Source organism: Mastomys coucha, unplaced genomic scaffold (genome assembly GCF_008632895.1).
Source record: "Mastomys coucha isolate ucsf_1 unplaced genomic scaffold, UCSF_Mcou_1 pScaffold6, whole genome shotgun sequence".
NCBI classification, from domain to species: domain Eukaryota; kingdom Metazoa; phylum Chordata; class Mammalia; order Rodentia; family Muridae; genus Mastomys; species Mastomys coucha.
Genome location: NW_022196912.1, coordinates 13,779,599 through 13,807,556, shown reverse-complemented (window position 1 = coordinate 13,807,556; position 27,958 = coordinate 13,779,599). Strand labels below are relative to the sequence as shown.

General features: G+C 41.3%; 1 protein-coding gene across 3 annotated transcripts in view; it reads right to left on the bottom strand.

Moving 5' to 3' along the window:
• Window positions 1-1,517: 1,517 nt before the first annotated feature.
• Map4k3 (mitogen-activated protein kinase kinase kinase kinase 3) overlaps window positions 1,518-27,958 on the bottom strand; it is a 158,067-nt gene continuing 131,626 nt past the window's right edge. For all 3 annotated transcript variants that reach the window (XM_031356106.1, XM_031356107.1, XM_031356108.1), the window contains 10 exons: window positions 27,127-27,187; window positions 26,934-27,051; window positions 25,103-25,161; window positions 23,422-23,525; window positions 19,093-19,264; window positions 14,847-14,915; window positions 14,678-14,770; window positions 5,701-5,771; window positions 3,580-3,635; window positions 1,518-2,935 (listed from right to left, as the gene is read on the bottom strand). In XM_031356106.1, coding sequence (XP_031211966.1) covers window positions 2,848-2,935; window positions 3,580-3,635; window positions 5,701-5,771; window positions 14,678-14,770; window positions 14,847-14,915; window positions 19,093-19,264; window positions 23,422-23,525; window positions 25,103-25,161; window positions 26,934-27,051; window positions 27,127-27,187 — 891 coding nt within the window. In that variant the 3' untranslated portion in view covers window positions 1,518-2,847. The remainder of the gene's footprint in view (window positions 2,936-3,579; window positions 3,636-5,700; window positions 5,772-14,677; window positions 14,771-14,846; window positions 14,916-19,092; window positions 19,265-23,421; window positions 23,526-25,102; window positions 25,162-26,933; window positions 27,052-27,126; window positions 27,188-27,958) is intronic.

Below are 27,958 nucleotides of genomic sequence, written 5' to 3'. Positions count from 1 at the left end.
AAATCCGCGAGAGCACTCTGTTCTACAGTTCCAGCCTGGCTTTGAACTCATGATCCTCCATGTCAGCTGGGATTAGAGACAAGCTTGACTACACTCCTCACTTCTGCTTGCCTTCATCTTCGCACACCACACTAACTGGATGGACTTCTGTCTTGTGTCCAGTCTGCAGAAGCACCTCAACAGGAGATCACCAACAAATGCTACAAGTCCTTTTAGGGTTTACAGGCTACTTTTTCCCACCTATACTTTGCCTTCTGTGTTGGTAATGATGAGAATGACTAAAACCTTTATTTTTGTGGTCTCTACTAAAACCTGATTCACACATCCACCAAAACCACCCGTAAGTGACTGCCGCCTTCAAAACCAGTAAGAACACAATTAGTTAACAAGAAAGCAGACAGAATAAGATCACTCCCACCATTTATGTAAGCAGTTCCTTTGTGGAACCTAGGAATTTGCACTTGAAACTGCCATGTAAATGATTCTTCGAAACCAGTGGTCTGTTGACTTCAATGTAATTGTATGCCAGTGGTCTTACCCTGTGCTGCATATCAGACTAATTTATACTTAAAGGTAAAGACTACTGGGCCTTACTCCCAAGAGAGTCCAAAGATATCTTGTAAAAGCTTATGGTTAATAAGCAATGAGTTATGTCCATTTTTAGGGAAGGGCAGTGTTTCTAAGTGCTTGACAGTTTAATGTGGCCATTTCTGAGATGTGATGTACAGAAATTAGAAAGTGGTTTAAGAGCACCAACTTCCCTGCAGTGTAGGAGCAGAATCTGCTTGCCTAAAAACTTCCCTCCAAGTTCGTTTTGCAGCTAGTTAGTGATGTTATTCTCATGACAGTGGATTTAAAAAAAGTGCCATTAGTAATTAATGTTGATTATTCATATTAGAGGAAGTAATATCCACAATTGCTTTGATTGTTAGGCAAAGTAATGGCTCTGGAACAAATGACCCAAGGTTACCCTAACAGACAGTAGAAGAAGCAATAGAAAACGGTGTGTCCTGGTTACTCAGCCAGTTCTTCCCACGTCCTCTTCTGGCCCACGCCCTTCAGAACTGCATCCCCAATACTTCTTTGCTGTGTTATCCCAGGCTGTCACAGCTTATTTTCTGTAAAGGGCCTGAGAATAGACACGTGAGCTTTCAGGCCAGTCTGCTCCTCTGAAACCTCTCAAGTGTGACACTGAAGTATAGACACAGCCTTAGATGACAAGTCAGTACATAGGCGGTGTTGTGTTCTCACACAATGAAATTAATGAAAACAGGAGGTGGGTTAGATATGGCTAAGATATAAATTGCCTACTCCTGCTTCAACCAAAACACTATGAGTGTCTGTTTTTCCTGATAAGAATTCAAGATCCTACAAAAGATGCCCCCTTTCTCAAATGTGGGAATATTATATCTAAAATGTAGATCAAAAAATGATGGTCATGGGAGAACTGGATACTTGAGATCTGACTGCACACAAAGCATGTCCCTTTAAGCCAGATGACAAGCAACTACTCAACAGCACGTTAAAAAACATGTTTATTTTACAGTATGTACAATCAGGAACATATTTAAAACCATTATCAGTTAAAATAAATGAAGCATAAATCACAATTTAGCTTGTTCTTAGTGTATATATACTCACATCAAAATATAAAGAACATGAACATATACCAAAGAGAGTCAGAAGTGTGCACTCTGCTACAACCTGGTATCTACCGTGATGAGACAGATACACTCCACTGGATAAAACCAATCAACAATGATTTTAACCAAACTAACTTCCTGTGATCTGTAGTAACCATTATAACGTTTGTATGAGGTAGTAACTAAATTATTTTGGCCATGTATTAATACTCTAAATCAAAAGAATTATGGAAGTGATAAAATAAGGCCAACGGAAGGAAAAGCCCATGAGAACGTTGATCACTTCACTCTGGAATGTGACAGCTCTTCAGTGTGACTGTGAAATGTCTAGTTGGACTCCTCTTGTGCACACTGTAGCCTCGGCGGCAGTTGCAGTATTCTCCCATGGCACCGCCATTCTGTGATTTAAGCTTTTTGCAGAAGTGTGGCCTAAGCACAGACAAGCTATCTTACACGATTCCGCTTCAATATAAAAAGATCAGTTACGACAACAGGTGGTGAACTGGCTTGTTTACATAGGAAACAACCCACATACAGGTAAAAAAGATGGTGTAGGGCCAAGTGCATATTCACAGCGGTGTCACAGCTTCTCTGTGACAACACATCACGTCATTACTCTGTGCAGGAGAAACACCAGTGCGCGTGCATTAAAATTAAAAACAAGATTATAAAATGATTACAGCTCGTTACCATTTTAAAAGTTACAAGATTTATGTCCATATTACTAAATTATATATAATAAAAATACAATAGTGTTAATATCTTGGTTCATTGCCAGCATCCCATTTTGTAATATGACCACGCCCAAGAATATACTAAAGAATTCTTAAAATATTAACCCCAGTTGCATTTTAATCAACATTTACATCTGTACAGATAAGACACTTTTACATCTCATAAAAGTACATTATCTACATAAATTCTTAGTGTATGCCTTCAGCAATATGAAGTTTCACAGAAAAATACTGCTTATATGTACAAAGATTACATAACAATGAATTAAGCACTTGTGTGGTTCAATATGCTAAATATATCCATACCACTTAAAACAAAATGTTCTCCCATCTGTCTCATGCCACAATAAATTATGAGGAACAGAGAAGCTAGGCTCCTGCAGCATGTGCATAGCTTCTCGCATGTACTACCGTCGCAGCAGCCGCGTTGCTGTCTCCATAGGTCACTGTCAAGAACACGGTGTTGTGTCTCAGTAGCTGTTTTCGTGACCTGCCAAGATGTATAAATTGCTGTTTGCTGTTGGGTTATCAGTTGGCCTACTTTCCAAAACCACAACCCTAAGGGTAATAAAAACACAGAACAGAGCCAAGTTATTTATTATGAAAACTAACATTAGCAGAAAACAGACCAACCAACCAACCAAGCACAGCTTCTTTTAGACACCTCCCTAACTGCTGTTCTTAGGGGCAGAATCCATTTGTGGTCACTCGACTCCAGCCCTGGGAGGTGCCCACTGCCTACTTCTAGATCACTGTTCTTCTAGGACTTGAGGGTGAAGGGCAAGGGCTGAGGAGAAACCAATTCTACAGGAGCAATGGGGGCAGGGAGGGTGGGCTTAGTCCTACTAATCCAAAACAGTCTGCAGTTTACCAACCTAAAGATGATGATGATGATGATGATGATGATGATAATAGTAATAGTAATAAAGAAAGACTGTTATCTGTCACAGACTGCTCAGAGTTGTGTGTGCTGACATCCAGCATGCCTGCCTTCTGCTGTAAGTTGCTATCAACAGTGTAACTGAGGTAACAGTACTGTCAGAACTATGGGTCCCATTACTTGGAAGACGAGTTTTCAATAGTTAAAAAACAAGCGAGTGCTGAACATGCAGACATTTCAACTCTTCCAGAAAAGTAAGCAGTCTTACCCTGGGCTGGGAGCCCATTCAGTACCAGACATTTTGCAAAGCTTAACTTCATACCTGTCAGATCCAAGGAGTCTGAAGATTCTTGTGTTATCTGAAATTTCTTGTGTTACCTGTTTAGTTAAAATGTAAAATTTTAAAAATTACTCAAACTAAAGATACAAAATCTTTTAAAAATTCTTCCCTTCTTTTGCAACAGAGTTTTGCTTTATAGCCTAGGCTAGACCTGAACTCCGGATCCTTCTGACTCCATCTCTTGAGTAGATTACACATGTGTGGCACCACACCTGACTCCAAAGATACAAACTTTTGTTTGGATAGTTCATGGGCAACATTACAGCAAAAAGCCAGCCCCACTCTGAACTCCCACAATTTGCAGGATGGAAAAAGGTCTTCCCCTAATTATTATGTGTTGTAAGTTTGTAATCACATCAGTTTGTTAGTTCAGGGAAAATGTGGCAAATTTGGAATTAATCCTCAAATACTGGTAAAGGAAAATTACTTGCTAGATTATAGACTTCAAAAGAAAATTTTAATGAAAAGCACAGAATTTTTTTTTCATCCAAAGCGTCCTGTCATTTACATTAATGTGGATGGCACGACCACTCGTTTTGTGCCTTGAGCGGTTGCTATATGGTATGGCAGTAAACATTTAGAGGCCAGCCTGGAGTTTGGATTTGTGAGCTGGGATTTCAGGCAAGACGTGCACTTAGTGGGGAACAGCTCTGGCTCCTGAAACCTGGACAGGAATGAGCCTCCCAGCATGCCTGTAAGTACAAACAAGTCTAACATCTGGGACGTGCTCATGATGAGCAAGTGTCTTTCCCACTTGTTCCCTGCTCTCTTCAGTACCACTTTCTGATGGAATGTATCCTCAGTGTGACTGACTACTAACCACTTGAGCAATAAAGATTGAGACCACAAAAAAGGGAGAAGAACTCAGTGGTGATGGCTTATAAAACACAACATATGTCTAATTATGACTCTAGCAATAGCGAGGCTGAAACTTAAAACATTCAAGTTGATGTTGCAATAAAATTGATTCCATCAAAACCCTGTAATGAGCTGTTCTAGAAACACTAGTGTTCCTTTACTTTTAGTGTGATGCCAAACTGCTGAAGGAAACTCCTTTACTTAAGCAAGGGTGGCTCTGGCCTGTATTTGCAAGGGCAGGCAGGGCTCTGTCAGTTAGAAGGCATGTTGAATATCTCACTGTGTAGTTTGAAAAAGGCCTCCAAGTAACTTCTGGACACTGCTCCTTCCTCTTGCTCCCGAGTCCTCTTTTCTATTCTAACCTGCTCGGGTGATGCTACTGAGACTGCCTTGGGAATCCTGGGGAAGTTTTTGATGGTTTTACCTACCAATAATATTTTAGGGTCAACCATTCCTGTTGTGTATGCTAAAGCACTGCCAGTAGAAGTGTTGAGCTGAATTAAGTATGCCATGTATCTTAGAGCTAAGTTATTTCTGTACAGGGGAAAAGGGCTCAGACAAAGGGGCCAACAATCATGTCTCATTAATGAAGACAGCAGAATCAGGAGGCAAGCCTGGTACTTATTGTGTGTGGCGTCCCCTCCCAGGTCTGGGAAGCTGAGGAGCAGCTGACTCACTTCAGTAGTGTCAGAGGCTCTTGTTTGCAGTCCTAGGGAAGTTATATATGAAGCACAAGAGCTAGGGATTGAAGTGGGCTACTTTCACAGGTCTCCTAAGACCATTGGAAAACACAGATGTTTATATTATGGTTCATAACAGTAGTAAACTTACAGTTATGAAGTAGCAATGAAAGAATTTTATGGTTGGAGGTCACCAGAGCAGGAGGAACTGTAGTAAAGGACGGAGCATCAGGAGGGCTGAGAACCTCTGCTCTAGAGCATACAGCATGTGCTGACCTTACCACTGCACTGGACACATTAAGCAGAAACACACTTACGGGATCACTTAGAACTTCACAGTGTTGAAAGAATTGCTTCAAACAGATTTTGTGTCTTCTACTTAATTTTTTTTTTTTTTAAAGGAGACAGGTTTCAATGTTGTCACTATGTAGCCTAGGCTGGACCTGAATTCTTAAGTTCACATGATCTTCCTGCCTGGGCCTCCCAACATTAAGACAACAGGCACAAGTTCCCATGCCTGGCTTCAAAGGACTACACAATGAGCCCGCGTCAAAAGACGACTCACCTCGTTAGATCTGAAGCTTCTGCCTTGCATCCCGTGTTTCCAGAAAGCTAGTACACTGTCTTGTAGACAGACTGGAAGACAAGGAAAGCGCAGTTACTGTCAAGTACAGTTCAGTGGCAAGCATGCTGTCATCCCCACCTTACACAGCAAAGGTTCCATGGATAATCTCAGAATTGCATATTGATATGGCAACTTTACCTTTGAATTTAAAATATTTTATATACATAGTACATTCACCTTTTTGATAGGAAAAAAACTTACTGAAATTTGTTTTCTTAAAGTGACTAAAAAAATAAAGCCATGAGAGCACACAAAACCTCACAGACAACAGCCGAGAAGCCACACGCACGCACATACCTTCCAATTACCAGATAAAGTCATACATTTGCTTTTGCTTCAAACAAAGAAAAACAGCTGTATCCCTCAACCCAAGCCCGACCTCATTCTGGCCTGCCCACCTCTCTCGGAGAGTACTGTAATCACTTCTATATTTATCATCCTCAGACATGTTTACGTTAATTAGTTCCACACCATCAAGGCAAACTTTATGTTGAAGTTTCCAACTGTCATTCACTTATAATGATGAACAATTATTTCAACTTTTCCTTATTATAAATGATGCACAACAGACATTCTTGTACATATTCCCAAAAACCTGTACAATATTTTCTAAGACATGGTATTAGAAAAACAGTGGGACACAGGACAGAGGCATGAATAAGGCAGATTTCAGGTTTTTTTTTTTATGTATTTACATTTCAAATGTTATCCCTTTTCCAGTTTCCCCTCTACAAATCACCATATCCCAGATCCCCTCCCCCTGCTTCTATGAGGGTGCTCCCCCTTCCACCCAACCACTCACTCCCACCCAGCTGCCCTGGCATCCCTCTACACTGGAGCATCAAGCCTTCACAGGACGAAGGGCCTCTCTTCCCAGTGATGCCAGACAAGGCATACTCTGCTACATATGCAGCTGGAGCCAATATGTACTCATTGGTTGGTGGTTTAGTCCCTGGGAGCTCTGGGGGGTACTGGTTGGTTGATTTTGTTCTTCCAATGGGGTTTCAAATTTCAGTCCTTTCTTTAACTCCTCCATTGGGGTCCCTGTGCTCAGTACAAATGGTTGGCTGCGAGCATCCACCTCTGGCAGAGCCTACTAGGAGACAGCTATAAAAGGCTCCTGTCAGCACTTCTTGGCATGTGCAATAGTGTCTGGGTTTGGTGACTATATATGGGATGGATCTCCAGGTGGGGCAGTCTCTGGATAGCTTTCCTTCAGTCTCTGCTCCACTCTATGTCCCTGTATTTCCTTTAGACAGGATCCATTCTGGGTTAAAAATTTGGAGATGAGTGGGTGGCACCATACCCCAACCAGGGGCCTTGCCTAACCTCTGGATATGGTCTCTACAGGTTCTCTCTCCCCTTTGTTGGGCATTTCAGCTAATGTCGTTCCTGTTGAGTCCCGGGACCTCTTGCTTTCCTGGCATCTGGAACTTGCTGGTGGCTACACCCAGTTCCCCCTCCCCCATTGTTCCAACCTCTGTTCAAATTCCTGACCTCTGTATATCATCCCCATTTCCTCTCATGCCTGATCTTGCCCCCCCCCTTCCTCTTCTCTTCCTCCCAAGTCCCTTCAACCCTCTACCTCCCGTGAGTATTTTGTTTCCACATCTAAAAAGGACTGAAGCATCCACATTTTGGTCTTCCTTCTTCTTGAGCTTCATATGGTCTGTGAATTGTATCTTGGGTATTCCGAGCTTTTGGGATAATATCCACCTATCAGTGAGTACATACCATGTGTGTTCTTTTGTGACTGAGTTATCTCACTCAGGATGATATTTTCTAGATCCAGCCATTTCCCTAAGAATTTCATAAGTTCATTGTTTTTAATAGCCGAGTAGTACTCCATTATGTAGGTGTACCACATTTCTGTATCCATTCCTCTGTTGAAGGACATCTGGGTTGTTTCCAGCTTCTTGCTATTATAAATAAGGCTGCTATGAACATAGTAGAGCATGTTCCTTGTTATATGTTGGAGCATCTTCTGAGTATATGCCCAGTATAGCTGGGTCCTCAGGTAGTACTATGTCTAATTTCCTGAGGAACCACCAAACTGATTTCCAGAGTGGTTGTAACAGCTTGCAATCCCACTAGCAATGGAGGAGTGTTCCTCTTTCTCCACAACCTCTCCAGCATCTGCTGTCACCTGAGTTTTTGATCTTAGCCAAACTGACTGGTGTGAGGTGGAATCTCAGGGTTGTTTTGATTTGCATTTCCCTGATGACTAAGGATGTTGAACATTTCTTTAGGTGCTTCTCAGCCATTTGATATTCCTGTGTTGAGAATTCTTTGTTTAGCTCTGTTCCCCATTTTTAAATTGGGTTGTTTGGTTCTCTGAAGTCTAACTTCCTGAGTTCTTTGCATATATTGGATATTAGCCCTCTATCTGATGTAGGATTGGTAAAGATCTTTTCCCAATCTGTTGGTTGCTGCTTTGTCTTATTGACAGTGTCTTTTCCCTTACAGAAGCTTTGTAAATTTTATGAGGTCCCATTTGTCAATTCTTGATCTTAGAGCATAAGCTATTGGTGTTCTGTTCAGGAAATTTTCCCCTGTGCCCATGTGTCCGAGGCTCTCCCACACTTTCTCTTCTATTAGTTTCAGTGAATCTCGTTTTATGTGGAGGTCTTTGATCCACCTGGACTTGAGCTTTGTACAAGGAGATAAGAGTGGATTGGTATGTGTTTTTCTACATCCTGACCTCCAGTTGAACCAGCACCCTTTGTTGAAAATGGTGTCTTTTTACCACTGGATGGTTTTAGCTCCTCTGTCAAAGATCAAGTGACCATAGATGTGTGGGTTCATTTCTGGGTCTTCAATTCAGTTGCACTGATCTGCCTGCCTGTCTCTGCATCAATACCATGTAGTTTTTATCACTATTGCTATATAATACAACTTGGAAGTTAGGGATGGTGATTCTGCCAGAAGTTCTTTTATTGTTGAGAATAGTTTTTGCTATCCTTGTTTTTTGGTTATTCTAAATGAATTTGAGAATTGCTCTTTCTAACTCTATGAAGAATTGAGTGGGAATTTTAATGGGAATTACACTGAATCTGTAAATTGCTTTTGGCAAGATGACCATTTTTACTATATTAATCCTGCCAATCTATGATCATAGGAGATTTTTCCATTTTCTGAGATCATCTTTGATTTCTTTCTTTAGGGATTTGAAGTTCTTGTCAGACAAGAACTTTCAGTTGCTTGGTTAGAGTCACACCAAGGTATTTTATATTATTTGTGACTATTGTGAAGGGTGTTGTTTCCCTAATTTCTTTCTCAGCCTATTTACTCTTTGAGTATAGGAAGAAGGCTACTGATTTGAGTTAATTTTTATATCTAGCCACTTTGCTAAAGTTGTTTTATCAGCTTTAGGAGTTCTCTGGTGGAATTTTTGGGGTCATTTAAGTATACTATCTCATCATTTGCAAATAGTGATATTTTGACTTCTTCCTTTCCAATTTGTATCCCTTTGACCTCCTTTTGTTGTCTAATTGTTTTGGCTAGGACTACAAGTACTATATTGAATAGCAGGGAGAAAGTGGGCAGCCTTGTCTACTTGCTGATTTTAGTGGGATTGCTTCAAGTTTCTCTCCATTTAGTTTGATGTTGGCTACTGGCTTGCTTTATTTTGCTTTTACTATGTTTAGGTATGGGCCTTGAACTTATGACCTTTCCAAGACTTACTATAAAGGGGTGTTGAATTCTGTCAAATGCTTTTTTAGCATCTCGTGAAATGATCATGTATTTTTTTCTTTGAGTTTGTTTATATAGTGGATTATGTTGCTGGATTTCTGTATATTGAACCATCCCTGCATCCTGGGATGAAGCATATTTGATCACAGTGAATGATCATTTTGATGCATTCTTGGATTGAGTTTGCTAGAATTGTATTGAGTATTTTTGCATTGATATTCCTAAGGGAAATGAGTCTAAAGTTCTCTTTCTTTGTTGGGTCTTTGTGCATTTTAGGTATAAGTGTAATTGTGGCTTCATAGAACAAATTGGGTAATGTTCCTTCTGTTTTTATTTTGTGGAATAGTTTGAGGAGTATTGATATTAGGTCTTCTTTGAAGATCTGATAGAACTCTGCACTAAACCAATTTGGTCCTGGGCTTTTTTTGGTTTGCAGACTTTTAATGATTGCTTCTCTTTCTTTAGGGGTTATGGGACTGTTTAAATGGTTTATCTGATCCTGACTTAACTTTGGTACCTGGTATCTGTCTAGAAAATTGTCCATTTTATACAGATTTTCCAGTTTTGTTGAGTATAGGCTTTTGTAGTAGGATCTGATGATTTTTTTAATTTCCTTGGTTTCTGTTGTCTCCCTTTATATGTCTGATTTTGTTATTTTGGATACTGTCTCTGTGTCCTCTGGTTAGTCTGGCTAAGGGTTTATCTATCTTGTTGATTTTCGCAAAGAACCAGTTCTTGTTTTTGTTGATTCTTTGTATAGATCTTTTTGTTTCTACCTGATTCATTTCAGCCCTGAGTTTGATTATTTCCTGCTGTCTACTCCTCTTGAGTGCATTTGCTTCTTTTTGTCCTAGAGCTTTCAGGTGTGCTGTTAAGATGCTAGTATATGCTCTCTCCAGTTTCTTTTTTGAGGCACTCAGATCTATGAATTTTCCTCTTAGCACTGCTTTCAATGTGTCCCATAAGTTTGAGTATGTTGTGCCTTCATTTTCATTAAATTTTAAAAAGTCTTTAATTTCTTTCTTTATTTGTTCCTTGACCAAGTTATCATTGAGTAGAGCATTGTTCAGCTTGCATGTGTATGTGGGCTCCCTATTTCTGTCATTATTGAAGACCAGCCTTAGTCCCTGGTGATCTGATAGGATACATGGGATTATTTAAATCTTCTTGTATATGTTGAGGCCTATTTTGTGACCATTTATATGGTCAATTTTGGAGAAGGTACCTTGAGGTGCTGAGAAGAAGGTATATTCTTTAGTTTTAGAATTCAATAGATATCTGTTAAATCCATTTGGTTCATAACCTCTATTAGTTTCACTGTGTCTCTGTGTCTCTGTTTAGTTTCTGTTTCCATGATCTGTTCATTGCTGAGAGTGGGGTGTTGAAGTCTCCCACTATTATTGTATGGGGTACAATGTGTGCTTTGAACTTTAGTAAAGTTTCTTTTATGAATGTGGTATCCTTGCATTTGGACCATAGATGTTCAGAATTGAGAGTTCATCTTGGCAGATTTTTCCTTTGATGAGTATGACGATTTCTTATCTTTGATAACTTTTGGTTGAAAGTCAATTTTATTTGATATTAGAATGGCTACTCTAGCTTGCTTCTTGGGACCATTTGCTTGGAAAAATTTTTTCCAGCCTTTTACTCTGAGGTAGTGTCCGTCTTTGACACTGAGGTCCGTTTCCTGTATGCAGCAAAATTACACATTCAGTCTGTTAGTCTATGTCTTTTTATTAGGGAATTGAGTCCATTGATGTTAAGAGATATTAAGGAAAAGTGATTGTTGCTTCCTGTTATTTTATAGTTAGAGGGTGGAATTATGTTTGTATGGCTATCTTCTTTTGGGTTTGTTGAAAGAGAATTACTTTCTTGCTTTTTTTAGGGTGCAGTTTCCCTCCTTGTGTTGGAGTTTTCCATCTATGATCCTTTGTAGGGCTGGATTTGTGGAAAGATACTGTGTAAATCTGGTTTTGTCATGGAATATCTTGGTCTCTCCATCTACGTTGAGAGTTTTGCTGGGTATAGTAGCCTGGGCTGGCATTTGTTTTCTCTTAGGGTCTGTATCATATCTGCCCAGGATCTTCTAGCTTTCATAGTCTCTGTTAAACAGTCTAGTGTAATTCTGATAGGTCTGCCTTTATATGTTACTTGACCTTTTTTCTTTACTGCTTTTAATATTTTCTTTGTTTTGTGCATTTGGTGTTTTGATTATTATGTTAATTTCTTTTTTGGTCCAATCTATTTGGAGTTCTGTAGGTTTCTTGTATGTTTATGGGCATCTCTTTCTGTAGGTTAGGGAAGTTTTCTTCTATGATTTTGTTGAAGATATTTACTGGCCCTTTAAGTTGGGAATCTTCACTCTCTTCTATACCTATTATCCTTAGGTTTGGTCTTCTCATTGCGTCCTGGATTTCCTGGATGTTTTGGGTTAGGAACTTTTTGCACTTTGCTTTTTCTTTGACTATTATGTCAATGTTTTCTATGGTATCTTCTGCACTTGAGATTTTCTCTTCTATCCCTTGCATTCTGTTGGTGATGCTTGCATCTATGACTCCTGATTTCTTTCCTAGGTTTTCCATCTCCAGGGTTGTGTCCCTTTCTGATTTCTTTATTGTTTCTATTTCCATTTTTAGATCCTGGATGGTTTTGTTCTATTCCTTCACCTGTTTGGTTGTGTTTTCCTGTAATAATTCTTCTTCTTCTTTTTTTTTATAAATCTTTATTTATTTGTTATTATTCATAAGTACATTGCAGCTGTCTTCAGACTCGCCAGAAGAGGGCATCCGATCTCATTACGGGTGGTCGTGAGCCACTATGTGGTTGCTGGGATTTGAATTCAGGACCTTTGGAAGAGCTGTCAGTGCTCTTACCATTGAGCCATCTCACCAATCCTCCTGTAATTCTTTAAGGGGTTTTTGTGTTTCCTCTTTAAGGACTTGTACCTGTTTACCTGTGTTCTCCTGTATTTCTTTAAGGGGGTCATTTATGTCCTTTTTTTTTTTATTAGATATTCTCTTTATTTACATGTCATATGATTTTTCTTTTCCCTGTTTCCCCTCCCAGGAGCAAACAAACAAACAAACCAAAACAACAAGAACAAACCCCTGTTGGCTTCCCCCTCCCCATGCTTGCCACCCGACCCTCTCCCACTTATTGGCCCTGGCATTCCCCTATACTGGAGCACAGAACCTTCACAGGACCAAGGACCTCTCCTCCCATTGATGATTGATCTTGCAATCTTCTACTATACACATGCTACCAGAACAATCAGTTCTACCATGTATACTCCTTGGTTGGTGGTTGAGTCCCTAGGAGCTCTGAGGGTACTAGTTAGTTCATATTGTTGTTCGTCCTAGGGCATTTATGTCCTTCTTAAAGTCCTCTATCATCATCATGAGATGTGATTTTAAATCTGAATCTTGCTTTTCTGGTGTGCTGGGGTATCCAGGACTTGTTGTGGTGGGAGAACTGGGTTCTGATGATGCCAAGCAGCCTTGGTTTCTCTGGTTTATGTTCTCGGACTTGCCTCTTGCCATCTGGTTATCTCTGGTGTTAGCTGGTCTTGTTATCTCTGACTGGAGCTTGTCCCACCTGTGGGCCTGTAAGCCTTTGATCCCAGGATTCCAGCTCTCTCCGGGTGGTAATGGGGTGCAGAGAGCAGTGATCTTAGTTGTGTCAGGAATTCTGGGAGACCAGTTCTCTCTGGGCACGATCTGGGTATGGAGAGCTTTGTTACAGGTTAGCTCTGGGGTGCTGACGGGATCTGGAAGGATCCTTTCCCCGGCTGCTTCAAGGTTCCTGTGTCCCGCTGACTCCTGGCAGGTTCCTCTTTGTCCAGTTATTGGAGCAAAAGTTGTGGTCTCACCTGTGAACTTAGGAGTGACAGACTAGCTCTCTGCCCAGACTAGCTCTCTCTGGGCAGGATTTGGGTACAGAGGGCTGTGGGACAACCTTAGCTCTGGGGCACAGATAGAGACTGGAAGGCTCATATCCAGATTTCAGTTTTATATTTACATTTTGATAACAGTGTGACTGTGAGGAAGAAATCCGATTGTTTTCTGCAGAAAACTAACAGCACTAGCCTCGTTTTCACATGAACACACAACACCCAATTTTCCATTCACATGTGGCTCTGCGCTGGCCCTTCTCTCTGTCCCATTTTCTGTTTATGCTTGTATTGACAAATACAGCTTGCTCTTGGCCTTACTCTCTGCCAATGTATATACATGAAAAAAAAAAAAAAGGACTTCATTGGTAAAATACATGAAAACCTCAAACCCCAAACTCAATGCTTGTGCATGTTAAGTGCATATGGCTTTATTTCCCTCAGCACCACGCTTCATTGCCATTTTTTACCTTCTTAGCACTTTACTGATCCTGTTTGTGGTGCTTTGAAAATGATTGGCCCAGGGATTAGCAGTATTAGGAGATGTGGCCTTTTTGGAAGAAGTACATCACTATGGGGTGGGTTTTGAGACCCTCATCCTAGCTGCCTAGAAGACAGCTTCTCCTGTTTGTCTTTGGAACAAGACATAAAACTCTTAGCTCCTCCAGTCCCTGCCTGGCTGGATGCTGCCATGGTTCCCACCACAATGATTATGTACTGAACCTCTGAACCTGTAAGCCAGCCCCAATTATATGTTGTCCTTTTTAAGAGTTGCCTTGGTCACGGTGTCTGTTCACAGCAGTAGAACCCTGACTAAGACAACACTGCCAGAAACTCCACCAGAGAACATAGCAATCATGAAAAATGGCAACAAGTAACTTTTCTTGTTTTCTTTTTAGACACAGGATCTCGTAGGTTTCTGAGGCTGGACTAGAACTTGCTATGTAGCCCAGGTTGTCCATGAACTCACAATCTTTCTATCTCAGCCCCCTGAGTTCTGGGGCTACAGGGATGCATCACTACATCTTGCTGAAGAACTTTTACCAAAACTCTCTGAGCAGTAGTCAGCGATGGCAATAGCACAGCAGGAGATATCAAGTGCCACACTGTAAACACCTATAGGAAACCTATAGGATCCTGGAGGAAACGTAAATTCAGAGATGGCACACCTGTAAGGATGGAAACACTTACAGTGCATGTGACTGTTACACACACTTAAGAGAATTTGTAAGGAGGAAGCATAGTTATTACATTGAAATTAAAAAGTCTGTAACAGTAACTATCGTATAATGTTAAACAGTTCATAATGTAAAGAAACACAAAACAATGACTCACCTATGGATTCTATCTGGAAATCAAAGGTGAGTTCTGATGATAATTTCCTGCTGGATTTCAATCTTCCTTGGAGATTCACTATTTTTATACAACCTAGGGAAAAACAGAAGTCACTCGAAAGTAAGATGAGAGAAATCTTTTCACCAGACTCCCACAAACAGAAACTTACAATCCAAGCACACGAGGATGGTGTCTCTCTCCAGCTGGGTTACATGAGTGACGTTTGTCTGCGGGGTATCTACAACAGAAGTACAGCTGGATAAAGTTACAGAAATCTAGGACACTTACAATATATTTTTTCTTAAACAAAAAAGGACTGTGGACCGCTGCATTCTGACTGGGTGGACATTTCTTGCAGAGCTGCCCTGGGATGCTTGTGTTCTGATGCTGATGTGGACAACAGGTGCAGCAGAGCTGGCATTTCAGTTTTGCTGCTAATTAGAGCAATATTGAATTTACATTTGAAATGGGAGTCCTGTCTTGTAAGTTACAGTTCTGGCCAATCTCTGATCCTAAACTCAGATCATTTGGGCTGCTCTCTAAACATTACCACATGTAAGCAAGTGCTTGGCTCATGTGACCAAGTATGTATTAAATGAAAGAACTGGAGAGTTAAACAAATTACTTTCTATATATACATAACTTAAAATTTTGAAGCATTTTTTTCAGAATCTCATAATGTATCTGTGGGATATATATGTATATGGTGCATGTGTGTTATGCTTGTCTTGGCTCTGTGTGTAGGCCAGAGGTCAACTTTGGGTGTCTTCCATCATTTCCCCATTCTTTTGAGACAGGGTCTCTCACTGAACCAAAACTTTCTGGCCAAAAAGTCCCCATGACTGTCCTGACTCTGTTCCTCAACATTAAGATCAAAGATGCACAACATGTGGGTATCAGGGATCCAAACTCAGGTCTCTATGCTTGCACGGCAGCAGGGTACCCACTGAGCCATCCCCCAGACTGAATTATCTTTAGGAACACTGATGCCTGGCCAATACTCTCCTGAGTTAATTGGAGTATAAGAGATTTGGGGTAATAGAAGTTAAAAGCCCCAATCGTTCCCTCTATCTTTATCTCCTGACCTCAGAGAGATATTTCTGTATTTATGGAAATCCTTCAGATAAACCACGTGAAGTCTCGCGGAAGGAGCTGTTTTAAGGTCTAGTCAGGAAACGAGGCCTTTCTTTTAACAATTAGAGTGTGTTTAAAATTATACTTCAGAGAACTAAGGCATTGTTGGGATGGACTGACAGGAAACTATTTCCCATCTGGCAATCTTTTCCTGTTAAGTAAGACGAAGCTGGAGAGCAGGAGTGTTCCAACCATCTCACTAGGTAGACAGTGGATGATAATGTGAGAGACTTTGGAAAGCCAAAGAGAAACCTGTATTGTAAAGAGCTCGCGTTGCCTCGCCTCGCCTCACCTCCTTCAACAGTGTCTGTGAGGAGACCTGCTCAGGTTCAGTGTGCTATACCAGCCCGGTCTTCTAATGTGTGGTGAACGCATCTGTCATCTTTTGAGGGGGAAGATGTGCTTTTTGTCTTCTGTGCCCTCTCCCTCTTCCTCGGCCCATCCCTATTCAATTCTCTGACAGGTGTCACTCTTCGGTCCAGGCTGGCTTGGAACTTATCACATAGCTTGGGCTGGCCTTAACTTCCAACAATTTCCTGCTTCCACCTCCAGAGTGCTGGGTTACACGTGTGAGCCACCATGCCTTTGCTTGCTCTTTTTGTTATTAATAGTTTCATAGACTTCCCACAAACTCCTGCCTTGCTAGAATACTGTTTTACATTTCCCCTATGAAGTGTGCATTCTCTACTACATAACAAAACATCCCACAGGTGTCCGTGTGTGTGTCCATGTGTGTGTGTGTGTGTGTGTGTGTATGCATATATATGAATGTGTTGTTTGGGGAGAAGGTCTCATGTAGTCCAGGCTGGCCTTGAACTCACTATGTAGCTCAGATTGGTCTTGAACTCCTGATCTTCCTGCCTCCACTTCCGAAGTGCTGGGATTACAGGTGTGTACCACCACACTTGGCTCTACAGTATTTTCAAAAAGAAAAAAAGTAAAAGGGGCTTTTCACCATCAGTAGGTTGTTTAAAAACTAAAGATAAGATATTGAAAGTTCATGTTTTTTAAGTGTGAGAGTTCAATCTGATCTATTTACCACAAAACTAAAGTTTTCTTTCTATTATTTTGCTTCAGTACAATACAAGTTTCAAACTATAATCAAATTTCTATAAGAAAATTATTTGGCCCCAACACTTATAAGGTAATTAGGGTCTAAAGGAAGTGTCTGTTCACCAACTTAATAACATACATTTAATATTTGAGAAAATAAGAGTTATTTTCAAAAATTCTCACAAATACTTTAGAAATAGTAATTAGCTTCCATATGTATCTTAACTTTAAATCACTTAAGTTTCATTAGTGATATCAAGTACAAGAGCACAACTATAGGAGACACCTGTACTCATGGTCTCTGTAGCTTCCCTCTGAAGGCATCTTTTCTATTAGTCTGAGATTTGTGTGTGCACATGAATTGAAAGAAAATTACTGTTTATGTGTTTTGTCTGCATGTTTGCCTGTATGCCTGTGCACCACTTCCCTGCCTGGTACCTGAGTAGGTTGTGAGAGCCCCTGGAACTGGACTACAGGGAGCTGCCATGTGGATGCTAGGAACAGAACTCAGGTCCTCTGGAATAGCAGCCAGTGTTCTTAAGCACTGAGCCATCTCTGCACCCTAACACATCTGCTCTTGCATGGTGGTCTCTTTTTCTATATCTGCACTGACTGTGGGCTTACCACAGGAAACACTCAGGATATGGAGCCTAGGGATGCTCTATTGTAAGCTTACAGTGGGAAGCACTGGCCTGCACTAACTACTTAATGACCACTTATTCTTACTAAAGACATCCTTACTAAAGTGACAGAGATTTAAATGGAAAAATTAACTGATGATACAGACAGAGCAACTGGAGTTAAATAATAAGGAAAAATTTAAACCTATACCGCTTAAAATTATAATTAAATGCTTGAAAATACCAATGTTATGAAATGTCTATTTTTTTTTTTAATTGAAACAGGTCCTTGTGAAGTAGCCACGGTTAGCTTCTGTCTGACTCAGCCTCTGAAGTGGTGGAATTCTTGGTGTGCACCACCACATCTGGCCCCTGGCAGCTGCAAATGTTCATTAATATGCATTTCAGAAAGACTTGCCCTTTATATAAACAGTAGCACCAGACAACTGAATTCTGTAAAACGCTAAAGATAAGTACAAAAGAAACAGAAAACACTATTAAAATGTTAAGAACATTTGCTCATGTATTAAACTATTACTTGGTTTTAAAGAACCATGATTCAGTTGGTCATATTAAATATAGCTATTTCCAAGTAAAATTACCAGAAACAAGTGTGATTTTGTATTTTGAGGGAGGAAGAGAGAGTGATTGGGATTGAGCTCCTGACTGTGTATGTGTGTGTGCTTTTTAATATTTTATTTTTAATTATGCATATATGTGTGGGAGTTTGTATAAATGAATGCAGGTTCCCTTGGAGGCCAGAAGAAAGTACTGGGTCCCTTGGAACCGGAGTTACAAGTAGTTGTGAAGTGCCTCACATGGGTGCTAGGAAACAAACTGCAAGAGCAGTGTGTGTTCCTCGGGGCTGTGCCATCTCTGCAGCCCCACACACTGGGATGTGTGTATACTGTGCACTAAATATGCACTCTACTACCCAGCCACACCAGCAGCCTAAAGAAGCAGCCAAAGCTTACTTAGACACGTTGCGGCCTTCAAGATAAACAACTACCTACAGTGTGTGACTTTGAGTAATACACTCCTTAAAATCAGAAGACCACACTGGTAGTTCCTTATTTTATGGTAAAGCACGTTTTCTTATCAGAGGCATTTAATAAATATGTACAGTTATGGTCTGGATCTGAAATGTCTTCAGTAGGCTCATGTCTTTTTTTTTTTTTTTTTTTTTTTTTTTTTTTTTTGGTTTTTCAAGACAGGGTTTCTCTGTGTAGCCCTGGCTGTCCTGGAACTCACTCTGTAGACCAGGCTGGCCTCGAACTCAGAAATCTACCTGCCTCTGCCTCCCAAGTGCTGGGATTAAAGGCATGCGCCACCACTGCCTGGCTACTAAAACCTAATCTTGTAAGTCATATTAAATAAGATCTGATTCCTCCAGTGGCGAATCCTTGAGGATCTGTCATGATACAGGGGAGCAGCTATATCTTACCCATATGCTGTCCCCATTCCAAAAGCACAGGAAGGAGTTGGTTCTCTTTTTTAATATTTCATGCAACATCACTTAAGACTGCTTTTCTTGATGCATATAGAGCACTCACTGCCTTTACAACGACCACTGGCATTGCTGTTAACAATTACATAATGATCACAAACCTGACTCTGTAAACCACGACGAGGTAGAATTTGGATTGACTGTCTCAAATCGAACCACTTGGTTGAAGTCTCGCCCTCTACTGACACCAACACAGACCAGAGGGTACTCCTGCTCAGGTACCACCAGCATCTCAAACATCCGGAGTGGACATGGCATCGGAAACTCTATGTGCTGGAGAGAGACACAAATATGCTGAGCAGAGGGACCAAGGCCACACTGCCCAGTGGGAGCAGCAGGAGGTCTGGGCGTCCCCAGATGCAGAAGAGGCTCCTCTTCTCAAGACTGCTGCTTGCTCTAGGAACTTAGAGTGTGCAGATAAATCTGAAGTTCCAAGTACTTTAATTAATGTTACATTAAAATTATACAATTTTGGGGTATTAGTGCTTGGTAGGAATCTTGCTGGCCTTGTCTCTTGAGAGCTAGACAATGGAGTTCTGGAGAGAGTGAGACTGGCCTGTGTGGCTCAGCTCTTGTGGCAGCCCTCTGTCTCCTATCTCATCCTTCAGTTATACTCATCTGTTTTCCTCACCAGATGAGCAAACATGGAGGACAGACAGCAGCACCAATCAGCAAGTGCTGCACCTCTTTTAAACATGAACAGAACACCCTAAAGAAATCTGCCTCCTAGCTCAAGTGGTTTCATCAGCACAGTAACTTTGATACAATGACACTTTTTTATATAACTTTAACTTCTTTTTCATGTTGCTACAAAGAAAACAAATACATTCCCAGTTTGGAGATCTGGAAATAGAAAACACAAACTTCATTAATTGCTAGGAACAAAATAAAGTATCCCTACATTCACAGAACGGCTGAGGTAACGGTGTGAGAGCAGGGCAAGGGATGGTGGGAACAGACATCACAACAGCCACTCTGGCTCACTCTGCTGCCACCAGTGTGAACATACGCATTCCTCAGGACTCAGCCATACCTGAGGCAATCTACAGAATGAGGGAGGGCACTCACAGGAGGCTACATCAAAGTGAGAAGAACTCAGAAACATCCAACTGCCTACCAGCAGCCGCAGGGATAAAACACAGAACACACAGAACAGAAAATCAAGAGCAAGGAAAGGGAAGCAGCGAGCTCCACAGCCACTGAACACAGCACTGCACACGAGGGGAGACCACACCACTACACCACTGAATCATACTTTCTGATCCTAGTTTTTACTGTTACCAGAAGACGAACTCTCACACTTAGGGACACACACTCGAAGTGGAAAGATAAAAAATTAGTCTTACACATATATTCTTTTGAGTTTGTATTTTGTTGCTTTTATAAATAGGTTTTATTTTAACTGTATTTTCCAAATGGTTATTGCTGGTACTTAACAAAGCAACTGAATAGGATATGTTTTTAATCTGGCAACTCATCCATCCCAAGGAAAACAGGTGAAATGGGCTTGCCATAATGACGAGTTTGAAGACACAAAGACCTTGGTGGTCAGAAGTCACAGTTCTACATACACCTGTGCACCAGCCGCCTGTGGGCTCCTCCCCTGTGACCACTGGAATGTTTCTACCCCATACCCCTACTGCACCTCTCTAGGAACTCACCCTTTACTTAGGGCACAGATTTTAAATAAAACCTCTTTCTCTTTCACATGATCTCACTAAGGTGCTCAAACTTCCTTTAAACTCTCCATGTAGCCAATGCTAGCCCTGAACTGGTGACTCACTCACTCAGTCTTCCAAGTATTGGAATGATATAAGCATGCATCACTATGCTTGGTCAAACCTGTCATTTCTTTAACAAATTTTTAAAATTTAGTTTTATGTATATGGATATTTTGCCTGCATATACATCTGTGTACTAAATGCATGCCTGGTACCTGCAGAAGCCAGAGAGGGTGTCAGATCTCGAATTGAAGTTATAGATGGTGTAATGGCTATTCCTGGTTGTCAACTTGACTCTATGTGGAATGAACTAAAATTCAGAATTGGAGGGTACACCTGTGATCCAGACCTTGGGGGTGGAAGATACTAGTTTCTGACCTGGGTCTTGGCATGGAGATCTTGAGGCATAGTAGCCATGAAAAGCATAGGCCCAAGCAAGGAAGTACATGCCTTTAATCCCAGGAGACTGAAGCAAGGAGATCTCGGAGTTCAAGGTCAGCCTGGGACAAAGGAAGCCCCAGATCCAAGAGTGGTGGTACACATCTTTAATCTGGCCCACACATTCCACTGGAAGTTGTATGTCATCACAATAAATTCCCTCAATATAGAGAGACACTACATAAGTTCTGTGACTCCAGCGAATCCTGACTAAGACAGATGGCTCCAGGTGCAGGGAATTAAACATGGGTCCTCTGAAAGAATAACCAGTGCTCTTAACCACTGATCCACCTCTTCAGACCCTAACTTACCACATTTTTCCAAAAAATTTAATTTTTAATTATGTGCCGGAGGAGGCAGAGGTATTGGATCCCATGGAGCTCTTAATGGCTGGGCCATCTTCAGTCCAACCTTCCATATTTATGATCAGACAATTTAAAGAACTTAAAGAATCTTTCAGATTAAGATTAATGGTTAAGATTAATGAAGTAGGCAGAATGATATTTCTGGGTCTTTATTTTGTTTCTGAGCATGTAAGGAAACAATAGGTTTTGACTCCTTGTACATTTGGCTTCCTGTACTGATTAGGCTGGATACAAAAGTTACTAGCAGCATGGGTCCCTGATTTAGACACTCACGTGTTCTTGGTGACTAAGAGAGGCCCTCACATCTGGTGTACTCTAGCAAACAGCACTGAATTTTCTTTAGAGTAAGAACATAGTGTTGCTGGGGAGATCTTTAATTTAATCTTGTTTATGATAAAAATGTGGCCTAATGATGCAGACACTGCCCAACATGCCACCAAGAGGATGGAAGGATACAGAAAGCAAAAGAATATATTTGAATGCACCTAATAAGCAGTTACACTATAGAAGCAACAAGAAAACTAAATAAATTCAAATTCACAAACAAAATGAAGAGTGCACAGAAGTCATGAAGCACACACAGAAAGGGACATTCGAGAAATGTCAGGAAAGAGGTATAAGACCCTTCTGGAGGAGAGCGGGGTATGCACTGACTCCTGTCCCAGAAAGCTAGCCACAGGCCTCCATAGTCTGTTGGGCTGGGCTCTCCCGTGACATCCACTTAGGAAAGAGAAGCCACAGAGTGATAACCTGTGGCTTACTGCATCTAGGAGCACACATTCCCTCCTGTGTGTGTTTGTGTGTTTTATGTGTGTATTGTGTGTGTGGGTGTTGTGTGTGTTCCTCAGCTAGGATCAGCCCCAGAGACCATCCTCTGACCTTCTCCCAACTCTCTCAGTGCTGGGGACCCAGGTGCACATGGCTATGTCCTGCTTTTACTTGGGGGATGGAGAGGAATGCCTACTCAGGGCCTCATGCTTCAACATCAAGCACCCAGACCCTCCGGCACATTCTTGATCTTTTTAGCTCCTTTAATAAAGATAAAAAGAAAATGACATGCAGAGGTTATTCATGCTCAAGTTTAACCATCCCCTCAATGTGTGTGGTTGATTGACACCACACATTATAGAGGTGTGTGTGTGTATCTATCTATCTATCTATCTATCTATCTATCTATCTATCTATATCTATCTATCTACCTATCTATCTATCTCCTCACTTTATAGAAGCCAAGAATGGTGTGTGTGTGTGTGTATCTATCTATCTATCTATCTATCTATCTATCTATCTATCTATCTATCTATCTATCTAGATACCCTCACTTTATAGAGGCCAAGAATGGAGGGAACAGTAAGGGTGGAGCTCAGGCAGAATAAGGAAGAAAGGCAGGAGGAGCCTGGAAAAACTCAACTGTATAGACACTCCGGCTCCACCTGGAGAAAGGCATTATGTTTTCACACTAGGCCAGATAAAGGAGAGGCTGAGAGAAAGCTAATTTTGCCATTAAGTAGGCTGCATTCTACAAGATATCAACAAGACTACTTTCCCATTGGCTTTGGAATAAAATAAAGTATTTTTGTGTAGCAATTTTTTTTTTTGAGATGGGGTCTCTCGTACTCTAGATCCTTTTGCCTTCATCTCAAGTGCTAGGATTACAGGAACTCAAAATCATACTTAGATCCTCCTTGAAAGATCCTAGAGAATCTTACACAAAACCCAGTTTCCCAAAGGTCCTGGGAAGGCCTGGGCTGTCTCTCCAGTCCCTCACTACCATCTGTAGTTTCTTTCAGAACTTCCATGAAGCCACCGCACAGCTTTGACAGTCTTATACACACTTGAGAGTCAGCTGAAATAAAGTTTTCTTTTAGAGAAGAGCAATGCTAACAAAGATGTCATGAATGCTTACCTTAATTAACATAAATTTCTGCATTGGCTCAACCCATTCTAATAGAACAATGCTAGTCTGAAGTGCCCCGCACAGGTATTTATGGCCCGTGTAAGGATTTCTCACTGAAAAGGCAAAAAAGTAAACATCAGTTTTCTTAGAATATAAAATCCTTACAATAATAGTTGTATGTTCCAAAAATAGAGATTACAAAAAATCAAAAGCAGGCTGCCACTTCTTAATAATGAGATATTAGAGTGACTGAGAAAGACTGCTTCAGAAAGTAGTGAGAGGTGTCCCAGCACTTAAAGGCTTTTGTTCATATGTACTCATCAGGTCACCGTTAGGTGTCACGCGTACAGCAGCAGTGAAGGCAGTGGAGGCTGCACAGTCCTGAAGGAAAGGGCCAAAGTCAACCTGGTGAGGAGTTGTCAAATGATATGATATGCAAACTCAGGCAGCTCTGGAGTGCTTCTGACAGTAATGTATACAGGCTACAATGCTTGGCTTCTAAAAATAAACTATTTACGTGTCTCTTTTTTTATTATATCCCTTTTATGATCACTAGAAAACATTACAGGCACTAATCGAATTTTATAATACAACTTGCAAATAATAAAATTGAATTGCCTCAAGTGTTTGAGCTTTTTTTACATTAAAGATATAATGTAAATACATAGAAATAAGGAGGTTTTTGAAAACCACATAAAGAACAATAACAAAATCCACTAATTTCACCTAGGTTTAAATGGTTAAAAGGCAGCAGCAGCAAGGGACAATACTACCCGGGCAAAGCCTACAGAAAAGCTCAGATGGCAAAGCAGGCCCAAGAACGTAGAAAGTTCTGATCCTCACACAGGGCCAAGTACTTGGGTTAGCTGCCACTCATGGCAGCAAGTCCACAGCAGCCCTGTCACTGGTCTGTCCCAGCCAGCTGCTCTGATCTCTGCTGAGCTTCCTGCCCAGACTCAGTCTCTAATGTTGTCCCTTTCTTGGCTCTGCTTGCTCCTGTGGTACAGTGAATATTCATGTCCACATCAGCCCTCACGTACTGGACGCTCAGATGAATCCACCCTCTGTCTGCTGCCTGCATCCAGCCAAGGTGAGTGTCAGTATTTAACTTATACAGCTGGGATTTATTCCCCTGCGTATTTATGTCACTCTGCTCAGAGTCTTCTCCAGCTACTCACAGTTAATTCCTGGGAGGCACAGACCAGGTACCCTTCTCAGCTGCCTGTGTTTAGTGTTCTTCCCACAGACCTGCAGTGTCCTCGGTGTGCTCACTTCCCTCTGACAACAGTAGGGAGTTAGGGGAACAAACACTTTGGGCTTTTTTGTTGTTGTTAGGTGTAAACAGAAAAGGAGTTGTTATAAAGGTGGAGGAGCACTATATTCGAGAGGTTTGTGCACAGGGACACTGCTATCATTATAACCTTAATATCATGAACACACGGGTCACAACTATAGGCATGAGAATCCATGCTGAGTGAGCAAGAGTAGCCCCATGAGCACTCACTAAGCAGAGGCATGAATGGTGAGGAACTGTTCATAGAGAACATGGTGTGCTTACTTTTTGTGTTGAAAGTTACTCCACTGTCTCCATTTATCAGCACCATCAACTACCCCCTATAGACTGCGAGCCTCACGGGGCTCCTTACACTCTGCCACACAGGAACGCCACACGGCACTGGGGTCTACTTACCCACACAGCACTTCTGGCACCACTTGGTTTCAGGAATCTTTGCTGATACAGCATATTTCCTAAATGTAAATGGAGAAGAATATAAGAGAGAGGCAAGCAAAGCGTTCACTGCAAAGATGCTGTCACAGATCAGTGGGAAAGCATGAGGTAAGCATCAGTGCTGCTAAGTCCATAATAAAGTAGGAACAAGGGGATGGCAAGATGGTTCAATGGGTAAAGAAAGGTATCTACTACTAAGCCTGATGGACGGACACACACATACACACACACACACACACACACACACACACACACACACACACACACACACACACACACACACACACACACACACACACACACACACACACACACACACACAAATATTTAAAAAGTTAAAATAAATTGGATTCCTTTTTTAGGTCCCCATCAATTCCAAATGGATTAAATTTTTAGTTAAAAACAAAACTATGAAGTATTCTGAAGAATATGATCTTGGGATTTCTTTTTTAAATGCAGAGCCAATAATCTACATAAAATATGCAATAAGATACAATACACATAAAATATACATAAGTAGTCGCAGTCTTCACGGCACATCCCTAGCCAGGTTACAGACAGGATTCAGTGAGCTGCTTCAGTAACTCTGCTTTTCCAGAGGCCCAGTGACAAAAGTGAAGAGACCAGAGGCTGGGAGAGGGTCTTTCCACACGTGATGGCTTCAGCTGTGTGAAAGGCTGCCTTGCTGGCTGCTGCTCAGCCATTAAGAACATGTGCTGCTCTTTTAGAGGATGTGCGTTCCAACCTAGCACCCATGTCAGATCCATCATAGCTGCCTGGAACTCCAGCTCCACAGGATCTGACGACCTCTTCTGGCCTCTGCAGGTACCTGCACTCAGGTGCATATACCCTCACAGACACACACACACACACACACACACACACACACACACCACACATAAATAAAAATTAATATTAAAGAAAACATTGAAAATTGTCTTGTTACTGTAGCCATGGTCAGGACCTTTTCCTGCCTCCCGACTCTAGCCTCTACCTCAGGAACCTCAGTACTGGTGAGTTGTGCTAGATGTGCTCTCAGGGATTCTGTAAACACACACACACACACACACACACACACATACACACACACTCACTTGTATGTACACACAAATGAAAAAAAATCTTCAAAAAAAAAAAAAAAAAAAAAAGAAAAAGAAAAAAATCTTCAAAAGACGTTTGTGCACAAAGGGATCAATCTTACTTTGCTATAAACTTAGCACTTAACAGAGCCTCAAGGTACTTGAGAGCTAAGGATTTTCAGTGTTGGCTTACAGCCAATCTTGAAAAGGAAGACTGGCTATAGTATCATTTGACTTAACAGGCTGCTTGGTCAACAGATGAGGACCACTATCACAATAAATGAGAGAGCTCAGCATGATTAAAATGCCAAAAGTACAAAAGCAAAACTCCTCAGCTCTAATTATCTCCCTATGCAAAAAAACATTAATTCAACAAATCATTGTGATCTTCCAGGCTTAGAAACTGTGCTTTGAAAAAATTCACTTTTTGTAAGTTGATAAAGCATGTTAAGAGCAAAGGCAGTATATGTAATGTATAATTACATGAAAAATTAGTTTTTGCAAAAAAGACAGAAACAAAGTTGAGGTAGAAAATGTTTAAGTAATCAGAAAACAGATTACAACAATTCTAGAACAAAATATGATGAATAAGGTCTCGTTAGAATACATTAAGCAACTTTTGAATGGAGACTTTCCATCAGCCCAAACTCTCACCTTCTCTTGAACAAGTGCTTGTGTAGGCATGTGACCCTAAGGACAGACACACTAATTACCTGGGCAGTATTCGATCGGGGAGCTTGTGTGCTGGGATCGCTACAGGTAACTTCTGCATCTGTCTTGCATAATCAAAAAGCCCTGGCAAATTATGGGAGTAAAGCTGAGAAGCTTTGCCTGTGAAGAGATAAGCACCACATGAGAGCGGTCACAAGCAACAAGGTTCGCTAGGGTGATGGAAGCAAGACTTACCGGATACTGACAGCAAGCAATTGTTCATCACATACAACCACGTACACCTGCGGGGGAACAGCTGACAAAAAATACAGAGAGTTACAGAAAGTAACAGCTACACAAAGAAGTCCACAGGAACTGTGTAAGCGGGGTGTCCAGAGGCCAAGTTCACAACTACAAGAAGGAAGCACACTTCCAGCAGAGTCTGAGCTTGACTACAGCATGACTACTCATCACGTGCACTGAGGGACCATAGAACCCCAAAGGAATAAAAGCATTTTAAATAACATCCACGACTTTATTTAACCCCTGTAATCCTGGGGTTAAATGACTAAGTTTTTCCTATGCACTCTTCTTGAAATGCACTTAGTACATGTACAGACATAATGTAGAACAAAAAGGAACATGGTGTTGAAGAACAAGAGACATTGACAGCTAGGTCTGCACAGGAGAAAGGCTGGGAGGGACCATGATGAAGAGTTGCAAAGCTGGGGCCCGTGGAAGATGAGAGGCGATGTAAGAACCCCTCTGTCCATGCAGTGTACGAGAACTGGGGACCCGTGGGAGCTGAGAGACAATGTAAGAACCCATCTGTCCATGCAGTGTACGAGAGCTGGGGACCTGTGGAAGGTGAGAGGTGATGTAAGAACCCAGCTGTCCACGCAGTGTGTGAGAGCTGGGGACCTGTGGAAGGTGAGAGACAATGTAAGAACCCATCTGTCCACGCAGTGTGTGAGAGCTGGGGACCTGTGGAAGGTGAGAGGTGATGTAAGAACCCATCCGTCCACGCAGTGTGTGAGAGCTGGGGACCTGTGGAAGGTGAGAGGTGATGTAAGAACCCCTCTGTCCA